At 41.0% G+C, this 16,153-nt stretch overlaps 1 protein-coding gene across 1 annotated transcript in view; it reads right to left on the reverse strand.

Annotated features, from left to right (window-relative positions):
• The window catches only part of LOC309969293 (copine-8-like), a 51,112-nt gene extending 35,281 nt beyond the window's left edge, over positions 1-15,831 (reverse strand). The window contains exon 1 of the mRNA XM_082851001.1: positions 15,644-15,831. Coding sequence (XP_082707127.1) covers positions 15,644-15,780 — 137 coding nt within the window. The 5' untranslated portion in view covers positions 15,781-15,831. The remainder of the gene's footprint in view (positions 1-15,643) is intronic.
• Positions 15,832-16,153: the final 322 nt, after the last annotated feature.

Raw genomic sequence — 16,153 nt, forward strand, 5'->3', positions numbered from 1 at the left:
AACAAAACAAATGGACAGATAAACCATGTTCTTGGATTGGAAGCATCAATATTGTTAAAATGACCATACTACCCAAGGCAATCTACAGACTCAATGCAATCCCTAGCAAAATACCAGTGGCATTTTTCACAGAATTAGAACAAAAAAATTTAAGATTTGTATGGAAACAGAAAGGACTCTGAGGAGTCAAAACAATCTTGAGAAAACAAAACGGAGCTGGAGGAATCAGGCTCCCTGACTTCAGACTATACTAATCAAAACAGTATGGTACTGATGCAAAGTCAGAAATATAGATCAATGGAACAGGATAGAAAGCTCAGAAATAAACCCACAAACCTATGGTCAATTAATCAGTGATGAAGGAGGCAAGAATGTACAATGGAGAAAAGACAGTCTCTTTGATAAATGGTGCTGCGAAAATTCAACACCTACATGTAAAAGAAATAAATTAGAAGATTTTCTAACATCATATACAAAAATAAACTCAAAATGGATTAAAGAACTAAATGTAAGACCAGATACTATAAAACTCCAAGAGGAAAACAGGCAGAACACTTTTTGACATAAATGGTAGCAATATTTTTTAAAAACCATCTCCTAGAGTAATGGAAACAAAGCAAAATGAACAAATCGAACCTAATTAAATTTAAAAGCTTTTGCACAGCAAAGGAAAACATAAACAAAATGAAAAGAACGTATGGAATGGGAGAAAATATTTGCAAACAATGCTACGGACAAGGGAGTACTTTCTAAAATATACAAACAGTTCATACAGCTCAATATTTTTTTTAAAAAAGGAACAATCAAGAAAAGGGCAGAAACCCTTAATAGACATTTCTCCAAAGTAGACATACAGATGGCCAACAGCTACATGAAAAGATGCTCAACATTGCTAATTATTAGAGAAATGCACATCAAAACCACAATGAGGTATTACCTCTCACTGGTCAGAATGGCCATCAAAAAATCTACAAATAATAAATCCTGGAGAGGGTGTGGAGAAAAGGGAACTCTTCTGCACTGTTGATGGGAATGTAAATTAGTACAGCCAGTATGGAGTACAATATGAAAGTTCCTCAAAAAACTAAAAATAGAGTTACCACATGATCCAGCACTCCCACTCCTGAGCATATATCAGGAAAAGACGAAAACTCTAATTCAAAAAGATACATGCACCCAAATGTTCATAGCAGCACTACCTATTGATACAATAGCCTAGACAAGGAAGCAACTTAAATGCCTGTCAACAACTGAATGGATAAAGAAGATGTGGTATATATATACAGTGGAATATTACTCAGCCATAAGAATGTATGAAATATTGCCATTTGCAGCAACATGGATGGACTAAGAGACTATCATACTAAGTGAAGTAACTCAAAGACAAATATTATATGATATCACTTATATGTGGAATAAAAAAATATGATACAAATGAACTTACTTTAAAAACAGAAATAGAGTCTCAGACATAGAAAGCAAACTTAAGGGCACCAAAGGGGAAGGGGGGGAGATAAATTAGGAGTTTGGGATTAACACATACACACTACTATATATAAAACAGATAAACAACAAGGACCTAGTGTACAGCACAGGGAACTATACCTAATTTCTTATAATAACCTATCACGGAAAATAATCTGAAAAAGAATATATATATATATATGTATAACTGAATCACTTTGCTGTATACCTGAAACTAACAAAACATTGTAAATCAACTGTACTTCAATTTTTAAAAAATAGTATAAAACTCTTAAAAAAAAACAAGAACTTAGAGAAGAGTAATGGAATATGGCTAGTGGTCAGAAGCATACACCTAAGAATTAAATATGTATAGAGCAGGATCTCCATACATACCTTGCCGCCCCACTCCCACCACCCCAGATGTGCAACTTAGGCCAAATTACTTGAACATTCTCTGAACTTCAATCTCTTCACCTGTAAAATAGGACATAATATTACCTGTTTTACATAACTGTTGTAAGGATTGAGCAAATTAGCATATATTAAGTGCTCTATACATTGTCTCACATAGATTTAGATTTGGACACTGATGTAAATGTCCAAAGCTTTCAAGTTTCTTGGACTCATTAGTACAGCTTATATTTGAATAGCTTTACTGTCTAATAAATAGAAATATTACCCAGGGATTATTCAATGATATTTTGTATCTTCAGAGTTTCAGGAAATTATCTGATAATTCCCTCAGAATGTTTGGAGTATTATTCTTTACAGAATAAACTTGACAAAATGTCTAACAACTTGAAAAAGAAGGCCTGATAGTTAATGACCCTGGCTGAAGAGGCATTAACATTAACGGTTGTCACAAGTTTGAAAGTATTAAGGTATTGTATGTCAGGCAGTGAACATTGGCCATTGAGGCAAGGCAGCTTTTAAATATACCTCATTTTATCACTGGCAATAAGTGCTTACCCATTTTCAGCCTGTGTTGTCATCTACTTGGATATCTGTTTTATCACATGTCTGACACAAAAGACCTCTCTAAATAAACATCAGCCCATTGATCTTACTGGTCAGATGCAAGAATGTGCTTTGATTCTGAAACTTTGTTGTTAAACACTACCTCCTATTTGTCAAATCCTATTAGGTCCACATGTCTGATTATGTGTGTTCCGGTGGAGGAGCTGTGGGGTAAAATCTGTAGAACATGAGTATGCATTTCCAAATCTACACTCTTGTGACCATTATTTTATTCTATATCTCCTCCAGGTATATGCCTGGACTACAATGTATGGTCTTTAACATTCCCTTTTGTAACTGCAACTTTGCATTTCATGTTTGTATGACTTCCCAAATTGATTGTAATTATCCCAAAGTATTAGAATACAAAGACCCTTCTCTCCTATATTGCTTCTGTGCCACACGGCAATATACTGATAATAAACTGAGATAAGACTAACAGTTATTAACTCCTTTTTTGTGACAGGCATGGTGCGGGGTATTTTATAGCCTTTACTTCATTTACTTCCCCAATAATCTTATAAATTTGGTTTTTAAGTCATTTCCATTTTACTGATTAGGAAATGAGATTCCAAAAGTTGAAATAAGTTACCAAAAATACCATTACAAAAAGGGATAAAAATGGGATTTAAAGACTTCTGACTCAATTCCATTTTCTTGCTGGTATACTTTGCTGCCCCAAATTCTCATTAATCTTTAAATGCAACTTACTCATGGGAATGAAAGTATTTAGAAAGGTGCAGCCAGACGTTTATACTTCACTCAGCTTATTTAAAGAGGAATGGGGGAAATAACCAAAACAAGCTATTAAAATCTCCTTGAGAAGATAGCTTATCAATAACTTCAGCTCTAGAAAACGATTCCCAGGAAAAAAGGAATCACAGGTGTACTCAAGTGTTTGCAAATAAGAATGCTCACATGAAGCAGATGAACAGTAACTTATTGAAATAAATTTTGGAAAATAAGAGATAAATTAAATAAATATAGTATACCCAAATAATGGACTACAGCAGAGACATGGAAGGTTATATTTGCAAAAACTAATGACATCTTCATGATATAATATTACTAGAAAAGTGCAGAAGATAAATTGTATAGAATATATAGTATGATCCCATTATACAATGTGTGTGAACTTACACACACACACAAAAACACGCACAGAGGGACAACGAGAGTATAAATGTGATGTTATACATGAGAGTATGTGGCTGAACCACACTGGCTCCATTTTGTCAGCTCCTTCTTAAGCTCCCAGGCCTACTCCCTTCCCTTCCATCCACTGCACTTTATGGAGCTGCCTACTTTGTTTTTTGGCCTCAAAGTTCCTTCTCATTTTGGAGGATATTATTCAATACCTCTGCCTCCCAACAATTGGCAAGCCAGCCAGAAGACAGAAAATGAAACAGGCATGGGTAAAGGAAATGTGTTGTGGGAAAGCCCATTGTCAGTGGTGGAAATCCCAGGATGGCCAGCTTCCTCCACATGGGGAGATCTAGCGAAGTTTGGAATGCTTCAGGCAGGCACGTGAGTTTGGGGACACCCCGAAAACACCAAAAGGGTTGCTGGACATTCTAACTGAAACAACAGGAAAAAGAAACTAAGGTGGGAAAATAGGTATGCTATGGCCTCTGCATTGGGCCCTGAGACTGATACAGAAAACGAGCTCCAACTCAGGTAGGAACTAGAAAAATCTAAAGAGGCCCTGGCATTAGAATAAGATCTACAAGTGGCTTGTTCCTCTAGTTAGGATCTACTAGCCAAAAAGTTACTACAACAAGAACACCTGGAGGTCAAGCTAAAATGACTAAAGTGGCTAAAATGCAAAGGCGGCACCTGTATTCACCAACAAAGTGAATACCATCATCTCACGGGAAGACTGGAATCCCAAATGGTAGGATCCAAGGTGTAATGATTCCTCTGAGTAGGAAGATATAATTGTTGAAGAGAAAGATGACCCAAGGACTCATCCACTCATTCAAACAAAGACTCAGGCAACCCATGAAGAAATATTTACCGCAGGTATGAAGGATTGCTTCTTACAGTCTTGCTCCTGGAGCTTGGTATAGCACCTTAATATCAGTTCTGGCACCTATGGTCAGTAAAGCAATAGCTCTGGTAGTTGCAATTATAGCAGATCTCAGTGAAACAGAAAGAGTCCACCACGAAGGAAACAGAAAGGCAAACAAAAATAAAGAAATAAAGGTGAAACAAAGAAAGGATGGAGAAAACACAGAAAGGACCAACCCAGTTGACATGCAAACAGCTTTGGCAGGATACAGGAGTAGCAAGGACTCCAAAGGAAGACATTGATAAGCAACCTAATTAAGTCCTGTTATCTTTGTGGAAAGCCCTAACAAGACAGTTCACTCCTCTGCCTACTGAACATAAACATGTGGCAATGGGTCCCAGTGTCCCATCACTAGAAGTAGAACGCCAGGATGGATCCCCTACATGCAGAGAACTAGGGGTTGGGACAACGTTGCCCTCTACTTTGTGTTGTAGGAGGTGACTGGAAGCCCCAAGTGGAACTGATGATTTATTGGACCTGCACGAACAGTCTTAGCACTGGTAGATACCACAGCTGAGTATACCTTACTGCATGACAACCCTTTTAAATTTGGGGGAGAATACGGGCTATAGATAGATAAGGGGGCCAAACTATTCGAGTAAGACAAACCAGCTTATATCTCCAAATTGGCTGTTTGTCCCCTGCCTGTCCCTCATATACATTGACCACATACCAGAATATATACTAGGCGTTGATGTTTCACAAGACCTAGATTTGACCACCACTACTGGAGAGTTCTGCCTTCGCATCAGAGTGGTGAAACCCATGTTGGTGGGCCATGTGAAGTGAACCCTTGTCCATTTACCCTGCCAGATTGTTAATGTCAAAGAGTATTGGCTGCCTGGGGGCTATGAAGAAATTACTACTACACTTAAAGAACTAGAAAATGTGGGAGTCATTAGATCCATGCACAGCCCCTAAAATAGTCCATGCAGCCAGTAAAATGGCCTAAAGGGACTGTTGACTAAAGAGAATTAAATAAGGTGGTTCCTCCCATCCATGTGGAGGTCTCCAATATTGCTACTATTTTAGAACATCTTTCCTCTGCGCTGAAAACTTTCTATTGTGTGACTGACCTCTGTAACCCCTTTTACAGCATTCTTTTGTGTGCTAGCTCTCAAGATCAATTTGCCTTCAACTGGGATGGGAGGCAATGGACCTTTCAGGTCTTGCCTCAAGGTTATTTACAGTCCTGCCATTTGTCATAGTTTGGTCGCTCAGGACCTAGAAATCTGGTGAAAGCCCCACCCTGAGCTGGAATTATTTCATTAGATTGATGACATTATGTTGACCTCTGATGCCTTGTCACTCCTGCCCCGAACTGCTGCCTCTTTACAGACACATTTACAGAACTGAGGATAGGAAGTAATAAACACTGACAAGATCCAGGGACCTGGGCAGTCAGTAAAGTTTTGGGGAGTTATCTGGTCAGGTAAGACAAAAGTTACCCCTGCCTCGGTTATCGATAAAATCCAAGCCTTGGCCAGACCAGTCAGTCAAGGAATTACAATCCTTTCTGGGGTCACTAGATTATTGTCATCCTTTCATACCGCATTCGGCACAAATAATACGGCCCCTATAGTACTCTCTGGTTAGAAAGGGACAAAAATGGGACGAGGACATCCACCTTCAGGAAGCTTTTGAAAAGGCTGAAATTGTAGTAAAACAGGTTCAGGCTCTGGGAGTACTTATGTGGGACGCTGCCTGTGAATTAGATGTTGACTCACACCTGAAAGGTTCTGGCTAGGGCCTGTGGCAAAGGCAGGAAAGGAATTGCATCCCACTAGGATTTTATTCTCAGTTGTAGAAGGGACAGCAGGTGAGGTACAGCCCTACTGAAAAACAGCTTCTTGTAGTCTACCTGGCCCTGCAGCAAAAACAGAAGGCCTCACCATGGACTTACCAGTGTCTGTTCAAACTTCCCTCCCAGTAAGTGAATGGGTTAAGAACATGCTCCTTAAACCAAAAAGTGCCTGTGCCCACGTAAGCACACTGCAAAAGTGGCACCCATACCTTCAACAAGATAATGTGTACAATTCAAGCCTGTTGTCTGAGAAATTACATGCTCTCCTTGGGCCAGGGTCTTATGTGAATCTAGACGTGGCCCCTCAGATACCACCCATCGCTCCCCTCTCAGCCAAGTCAAAGACGGAATCGGGACCATTCCTCCTGAGACATGGTTCACCAATGGCAGCAGTCAAGGCAATACCCCCACCTGGCCCACTTCAGCAGTTCGCCTGGATTTCAATGTCATTTGGTTTGAAAAAGGCACTAAGCACAGCAGTCAGCGGGCTAAACTGGGGGCAGTATAGCTTGAGATCACTCATCAATCTACGCCCCTCTATACAGCCACAGACAAGTGGGCTGTGTGAAAAGGACTGACCATGTGGATGCCACAATGTCATCAGGAAAGCTGGACTATCTTGGGACAGCATCTGTGGGGAGCTGACCTACAGAGCAACATCTGGGATGTGTGCACACAACCCAGTACTGCCATCAAGGTAAGGCACGTCTCTGGGCATTCTCCAACTACACTGCCTGGGAACCACAAAGCAGACACCCTAGCCAAGGAGGAAGCTGTCCTCCTGGAAGAGTTACAGACTCCCTCAGACGTGGCAAAGTGGCTTCACTGAAAACCAGGACAGACACTGAGGCCCCAACCACCTGGGAGATAGCCAAGAGGTTATACCTCTCCATCAAATACACTGACTGGCAGGCAGTTGATAGGGACTGCCCCCACTGTAGCCTGTGGTGACGACCCCTGAGACATACTCCTGGTCACGTCGGACGAGCACTAGTCCAGTGACCAGGTGGTAAGTGGACTATATCAGCCCCCTGCCCTTATCAGAAGGACACAAGTACACATTGACCTGTGTGGACACAGGTACCTGACTGATACAAGCCTTTCCCAGTAAAAGGGCAAATCAGACAGCCACTATCAGGGGCTTGACCAAGTTGGAAAGTATGTACTGGATCCCCATTCATACAGACAGCAACCAAGGGACCCATATCACTGGTCATGATGTAAAAGAATGGGCTGAAGCCCAGGAGATTTTATGGACCTTCCATCTGCCATATAACCCAACAGCCACAGGGCTGGTAGAAAGAATGAACAGGTTACTGAAAGAGACATTGAAGAAGCTTTCTCCAGACGGGTCTTTAAGAAGTTGTTCTCCACCACTGTTAGAAGCCATGTGGCTGGTAAACACTGAACCCACAGCAGGCCACAGGTCTGCTTATGAGAGACTGACTGTGCCTGCTCTGCCACCTAGGGCCTGAAAGGTACAAGTGTTAGAAGGAGCACTGAGACCCATCTGATAGGATGTGGGTCTTATCCTAAGAGTGCCACAGAACCTCCTACCTGGGGAGACTATCTTAGATTGGAGACAAATGGTATACCCCTCCCAGGTGGCTTGGCATCCTTATACCTTGGGGGTAAGGGCTAGGCCCTGGCATAGTATTTCCTCAATCTTTCTAAGTGAAGGCCCAGCCATAACCAAGGTGATCACACCCATAGAAATCAAATGGGGGACTGAAGTAGGGCTTCTTTTATGAGCCCCTACCGAAGCTCCCACATATAATATCTCCCTGCCCAGTTCCGATGTAAAGGCACAAAATGTCTGGTATTGTCCTATTGGAAAAGTGTCAAAGCCCAGGGTGATCCTGGCACATGGAGACCAAACTGCTACAGTGTTGTTTCTGAACGAAGATTTGTCTTTCTTGGTACCTTTAAAACACTTATCATCCTTAGCCTTTTCCTTCTAAGATTAGTGCCACCTACCTTCACTAATGCATTCTTGTCCTGGGCTACCACCTATGTTGACATCCACAACCACTCTGACTTCTGGGTATGCAGATTGCTGCCAATGTCTAGCTCTGAAGTAATGCCAGGGGTATACTGTCTTTCAGCCTTACATCACGGGGACAATGGGTGGGGCCAGCATGTAAACTCCTGAGGTCTGGCTCTAGGGTATTCTCGGAAGAATGGTGGATAAGATCGTGCAGGCCTTATAGATGTCAGGGGTGGAGCGTGGAGCTGAACCATACTGGCTCCATCTTGGCAGCTCTATCTTAGGCCTGCAGTCCTTTCCAGGTGACTGAGCTTTAGCCTAGCTCACAAAGGAATGCGCCCAAGCCAGATAAGTTCCCTATCAACTTTTACCCTTGCCTTCATCTAAAATGAAAGCTGGAAGAGGGCCTTTTGCTGAGGTAGATGGTTAATGGTCATGAGACCCAGAAGTGGGGTGGGTGTCCCTGGTTCCGGTCTGTGTGGATGTGCTTCTTACTTGTTAGTCTGATTCTGTTTTTAACTTTGGTACCTTTAAATCCCCCATACCCCTTTTGGCAGTACAAAGCACAGCTGTGAATGCCTCTGGATCTTCTGTTCGCCTGATCTTTCCTACCTGTATGTAAGTTACCCACAATAAACTTTATAATTGCACTTTATGGAGTTGTCTGCTTCATTTTTCAGTCTCAAAGTTCTTTCTCAGTTCGCAGGATATTATTCAATATCTCCGCCTCCCAAGAGAAAGAAATGAACTGAATGCATATAGTTTGATGAAATAGTGGGTGATTTTTATTTTGTGCTTATATCTATTTGTAATTACTGATTGCTTAATTAATGTGACGAGCAGTGTTTTAACTCATGTAAATGTATTAGCTTATGTAACCCTCAAAACAAAATAAGAGGTAGGGGCTATTGTTATACCCACTCTACAAATGAAAAAATTGAGGAACAGAGAGATTAAGTAACTTTCCAAGTTTTCATAGCTAGCAAGTGTTAGAACTGGTCTACTTCCACACCCATGCTCCTCAAGGCTAAGCAAACTGGCTCAAATAAGCAAGTGTTATTATTATAAAACAGGCTAACAAATGAATAAAACCCCTTTGAGATGGATTGTTTTTCTTCTCTGCCTTGAGTAAAATCAAATAGGGAATTCAGGCTTCTGACTATTATGCCACAAACAGCATACCTAAAAGAGCACAGCTTTAGCATCCTCTCCTATGGGGCCCTGCTTTGTGAATTGCTTCTAGACTCACATTCTCCACATTACAAGGCTGTTTTAAACACTCCAAATGCTAAAAAAAAAATGCAGGGCATACCAAACTATTGATAGAACAACAACATGAGTAAAGCTTTTCTCTGCTAAGACATACCTGGGCAACTCCACCATTAAGACTTCAAAAGCACTGTCCAAACATGCCCCTAGGACAAATTTCTCTGAAACTCTGGGGTTAAGACAAACCCAAAAAAGCACTATTGGGTGAATACAATTCTGAACCACAGGACCTCAGGAACTGCAGAGCCAGAGAATAGGCTGTTATGGCCATGCCTGTCACATGCCTCATTAACAGGATAACAGGTATTCTAATTTCCCTAGCTTATAGTAACTTTATAATTCATCAGTATCACTTGAAAACCTATTTACAGGCTAATGTCGAACATTTTGTCTGACAAAAGAAGGGTAAAGTGTGTATAAGAGATAAACCAATGTGGACTGGAGTGGAGCCACCAATCGTGTTTGAACACTTTGATTCTCTTTCACCATAGATATTCGGAACAGCATCAGTATCTGTTTCAAACTGTATCACTTCCCACTGGACCAATCAGATTCTGTCTCTTGGAATTGAATTTGCTTTCCCCAGTGCTCAATTAATCACTAAATGAGTTGGAACTGTAACACATAAATTTGCAAAGTACATCCCACTAGTGGATGGAAAAACGAAAAATAATCTTCAAAGTAAAAGAAGAATAAAGATGTGGAAAGGACTACATGAAAAGAAGAAAAGAAAAAGTGTTTTGCAGGCTGCCAAAACCTTTCATGGATTATAAAAGATCACACAACCCCACTTATTATAGTAAAAAAGTAAAACCAGAGACCGAGCCGAACTTGACACTACCATTTCTAATAGTGACAACCTGACAGCAGCAGTAATTTTCCTTTGTACATGCTTTATCTTTTACAAAAGGCCTATAAACAGTGATGTGCAAGTATGTTTAAAAACAGATTTCCCCCCAAAAAACTGAATGTATGTGTGTGTTGTAGGTACATAATTTATTATAAATTTTACTGATATAAAGTATGTGTAGCTGAGCAATTTACAAATAATAAAATATATACAAATAATACTTTTATTATAAATTCTATAGAGCCAATTGATTCCCACAGAATGTCTTAAGCATAGACAACAATAAAACAATATATCAAACCCTGATTTGTAGTGTTTGCCACTTTCCATGATGTAAATATTCCCACCACAGTCAATTTCAAGCTGCCAAATGTGATGTCACTGAACATGGATTGAGATAAGATGAGCAGTAGCACATAATTGCATAATATTTTCAACTCACAGATTTAAGAAACAGAGCATAGATGATAGTAAAGAATCTAGATAATAATAAAATGTAGTTACTAAAATAATTAGGAAGTAATAATTTTTGAGTATGTCTTAACTTTGTCTTTGGTATAATTTAATTTTAGACTTACATAACTTAAATTTTTAAAAATCTCTGTATTTAACCACTAACACACAAATTCCTGTTTCAATCCCATTTAAGCCAGTTCCAGCATGCCATTGAAAAGTATACTCCTAGCACCTTACTGAGGCAGGTACTGTTAATCCAAACCAAGTAACTACAGTCAGAGTCATTAGCTCATCAAACAAGTAAATTAAAATGTTTAATGCATAGGGAAATGGTAAAAAAAAAAAAAAGCCTGGTACAAAATTTCCAAAAGACAATTCATAAGCCCTGTGTAATATGAGGTGTCTGAGAAGTCAGCAGTGCCAGGACAGAGTAACAACATCTTGTCAGCAAGTTGAGAATGAATCACCAATGGCCCTATCTAAAGCAAAGAGAAATTTCTGACTACTACTCACATACTAGGTTCAGAGTTGATTTAGTCATAGATTTGTTCATTCCAACAATATCTTTCTTTTAATTTAATGTATATAACCAGCACATGGAAAACTTTTTAAAAGTACAGATTCCTGGACCTTAGTCCCAGAGATTTTCATTCAGTAGATCTGGTGTGGGGCCTAGGGGTTTGTATTTTAACAGGCAAACCCCTCTCCCCATGACAGATGATTCATTCAGAGAATTACATCATCCAGCATTTACTGACTACTTATTCTATGCCAAATTCAGAATGTGTAGATACGAAAGAGACAAAACTTGTCCTCAAGGAGACTACAGAGACCAAGAATTATAACTATAATATTGGTACATACCAGCTGCTTTGAGAATACAGCAAAATCCAGCTTGGAAGAGGGGTCGGGGTCATGAGAGAAAATGATGTTTGACCTGAGCCTTGAAGAAGGAGAACAAGCTAATCAAGAAAAGAAGGAGAAGAGAGGAAGGGACGTTCAGGGCAGAGAACAGCATGTGTACAGCCACATAGGCAAAGAGAGTTTGGCCCAATAGGACAACAGCACATGCTTTGGGACTGTACCTCTTATTAGTGTTCTGTAGCCACATTTACCTGGCCCTAGTTTTCGCATATAGTAAGCACATATTTGTTAGACTATGTTCAGTCATAAGAGTTCATGCAAGGAGTGGTGGGAGATTAGGCAAGACAGTTATGGCCAGGTCAGGAAGTGCTTTTTAGAATTCCTAGTACAAAGTTGGAATTACTTTTCCACTTTGTATTCTTCCTTCCACACTAGATTTTAAAATTAGTTTTATCACCATTACAGGATTATTGCTTTGAAAGGATTTACATGTGATACCTAACCTACAAAATCTAGAAATATAGACTGCCCTCCCTGCTTTTATACTTGATAAGCTAGTTTCTCAATCAGAGAAAATGACAAAAATCATCAAAACAGTGTGTGAGAAATAGTGCAACAAACCAAGTTTCCAGGGAAAACAGTTAATTACTGCATATTATTTTTCCCATTGGTTTTAACATTATTCTATGTTAATCTGTTTTCAGAATAAAAACAGGAATGTTATAAATGTTACTTTATGTTTCTAAGGTTGTATCATTTCAGCTATAGACACTTTAATTAGGTAACCCAATAACTTAAAAATCTTAAATGTTAAAAAATTAACATAATTTTAAAAATGAATGCAATAAGAGCTAAATAATGAGTAGAAGCCTAGGTCAAAGAGTAGGAGCTTATCTCTAAATATAGCTAGAAAAGTGTACTTGTCACTCTAACAACCAACTTTGTAGCTACTACGGAAACTCCACATATACTGCCCTTTCTCTCATACCAGCAATGCCAGTCTGTCTTGTCTCCACTTGAGCCCCATCTCCTCTTTGCAGCATATTCCAAGTACTCTGTTCCACAATGATCTCCTCCCTACCTGTGCATGAACCTCATCTTTGGATTTAGTCCTATGTTATTGTGTGTTATATAATCTAATATTATATTTATCTCCCAACCAGATTTTACGTTTTCAGCGAACTTCTCTTGCATTTCTCATGGAGCATGGCATAGGGCTAAATATATAAGACACTCAAACACTTCCATAAGTGAATAGACGAAATGATTTCCATGAATTGTGTTTTGCTTAAAGCTTCAATTGCTGATTTTCTCACCTCCCTCAAAATGAAGATGCAAACATCATAAAACTTTTACAAAGTCTTAGACTGGACACAGTGAAAGGAGGTTATCAAAAGGGTTGTCAGCAAATCATAAGAAGTCTTCAATATGAAAAGGCAAGGTAATTCCTTGCTCTGCTTGCCCATAGTAAGGCTAAGGGGCTTACAGTTGCACCTTGTTGCTAAGTAAAATCCCCACAAACAACCAGGAAATACGCTTTTTATACATATCAAAGAAGAAAGAGAAAGAGGGAACAGGTATCTCAAGGCCATCTCTATCCTTGTATCCTTTAACCAATTTATTGAAGTTCAAAAGAGAAGGACTATTTACAGAATTCCATAGCTGAATCATATATAATGCATTTATTCAATAAATACTATTTCCAATATCATAATAATAACTAACATTTTTTAACACTTTCTTTTGTGTCATACATCGCATTAGTATTTTTCAGATATCATTTTATTAAACTCTGGTAACACCCTATATAACATAAATACCATAATTATCTTCATTTTAGACATTAGAAAGCTTAAAGACTTGCTCCAAGGCAACAACACTAGTAAGTCACAAAGCCAGAATATATAACCAGGTCTCTTATGCCAAAGCCCAAAAGACACCACCATCTACCATTACAAGATCCAATTATCAACAGTATAAGTACTAAAAGTACTTGGGTTCTCTTTCAGAACTTATTTTTCTATTTGAACATTTAAAAATTAAAAACAATACATAAATCAGTGGTATTAAAAAAGGCTGAAACAAGGGGATCTCCAGGTTCTGAGGTAGCAAGCTGAAAGAAACTGGCTTAAAGCCAACTGACTTCAGGATTCCCAGTACTACACCCATAGCAAACAAGCATCAAAGGGAGGAAAAAAACAACAACAAAACAAGCAGTTAAATATGGACCTTATGGGCAGAAAGACCAGCTAAGGTATAATTTCTCCATCACCCCTAAAGAGCTTATGGGGAATTCAGATTTAATTTACATTTGCATTCATTCCATGTACAGGCCACATGCCATTCAGACTTGCAGGATGTTCAGCAGAGAATAAGAACTCTAGAAAATGCTGTTATTGTAGGACTTTAGGCTACGCATTATCTGTATACATTAATAACCTCCCTCTAGCACGCAAAGCTAGCTTCAGAGAAAAGAAAAAGGCATAGAAATTAAGGTCTAAAAAGAATTTTCCGTTCAGATTCACTTGTTCAATTGACAGAAATCTCAGGCAGCATTTAAAGCAGTGACCACAATAAGGCAACCACTAATGTTAGCAACCACTATCAGAATTACTGTTATGGTCTGAGGTCACTTAAGAGGAAGCAAGCAATCATGGGATATAGTTTCAGGGACAGCTATAAAGCTATCTATCACCTATCCCCTAATACCTCAGGGGAGGGGAGTGTTGGTGCTTGAGTCTCCACCAAAAAAATAATAATAAATCATTCCTTTGGCTTTTAAGCTTAGTCTTGTGACAATGCAAAATTAAACACCACTGGGTTGATAGCAGTTTATGCCTTGGGGCTTATTTACATCGAAGATTACCCATGTTTATTAGATTTCTTCAAGATTTTTTCCTTTTTTTTGCTAAAAAAGGAAGGGGAGGATTTGAGGGCATTAAAAACAAGCGAAAAGTGGACAGATGAGAAGAGCTTTCCACTGAGCAAGATCAAAGTATGCAAACAAGGGAGTGGGCTCCAGTCAGTAGTATAATTTGCAAGTTCTCTCTCTCCTTCTGTTGCCATTACAAATTTAGTGTAGTCTGTCCATCTGTTTCTCAAAATCTTCTGCAATATAGCAATTATGCTGCTTTATTTACAAGGAAACTGACCCAAAGAACGTCACGCAAAGGAGTCTGAAACGTACAGCAGAGTGTAGGTTGTTACACACACTCAAATGTATCCACTTGCAGGCAAAATGTCTTGACTTCCCACACTTTAGGTAAGGCTGCAGCCGAAATCTCCACCTAGAAGGCCAAAGGCATAGAGCCCGGGGTGGGGGTGGGGGGGGGGGCGCGGGAAGCAAGCTGGATGGCTCCAGGAAGTGGGTGGGGAGGAAGCTGCCGGGTTTGGAGCCAACAGTGCAGACAGCAGGTTTGCACACGCCTACCAGAGGGAGTCCTGGGCCACTGCGCGCATTGCTCACAAGCGCTTTTGGCAATGCTGTCCCCTTCGATTCCTGCCATCACCCAACCCCACAGCTCGGGTGTGCGACGTGAAAAAGGGCTTGTAAAGTGGTCGGAGGCCAGGGGTTCCCGCCGCTGAGTCACAGCCCAGCCAACTTTTACAGCATTTCCCAGAAAGGAAATTAAGTCTCAGTCCCGTAGCCTACACTCGCTCCTAGTTGCGGCTCTCCGCTCTGTCACTCGACCCGGCGGTGACTCGAGACCCACAATTGGGCTATTTCCCACTCACTGCGCAACTTCACACCCGCGCAAAGCCTCGGGGTACCCTGAGCGCTTGCCAAGCGCTACCGACCGGGTAGATGGGAGGGTAGATGGGAACCAGAAGGAGGAAGGGGGAGGGCTGCGTCCTCACCTGCAGGACACGGACACCTCCACTCGTGTGGCCGGGATGGCCGCGCTCAGCTGGTTTAAATCCCCGAGGCCGGCGGTGCTGGTGTAGCGGCTGTCCATCTTGGAGGTAGGCGCCGTGGGCTTGGCTGGCGCCCACATCCAGAGCTCCGGCCGACTGAGGGCTCCTAGCCCAGCTCCCGACAGTCGGGGTTGGAGGTTGAGGGTGGAGGCAGAGGAAGAAGGCGGAGGCAGCTCGCGGGAAGTGGGAGGGAGGGGAGAGGCGGACCTCAGTGCAAAGCCGCGAGGCAGCAGCAAGACAGGCCTGCACAAGCTGAAGCTGCCGGGGAAGTGGCGCACCGGGCTCTCAGCTTCCCCGCCCCCTCCTTGCAGGCAGCAGCCCCGGCTGAGGACACTCCGCGATCCTTTCCCGGCTCTGAGCGTCAGGCTCTGCGGAGCCACCGGGCAGCCTGGCGGGATAGGTGGCCGCAGACCCAGAACCAACCGTCTAGTAGAGCAAGCCCAGCCCGGTTTG

The sequence above is a fragment of the Leucopleurus acutus genome, assembly GCF_964270905.1.
Source record: "Leucopleurus acutus genome assembly, chromosome: 11".
Classification (NCBI taxonomy): domain Eukaryota; kingdom Metazoa; phylum Chordata; class Mammalia; order Artiodactyla; family Delphinidae; genus Leucopleurus; species Leucopleurus acutus.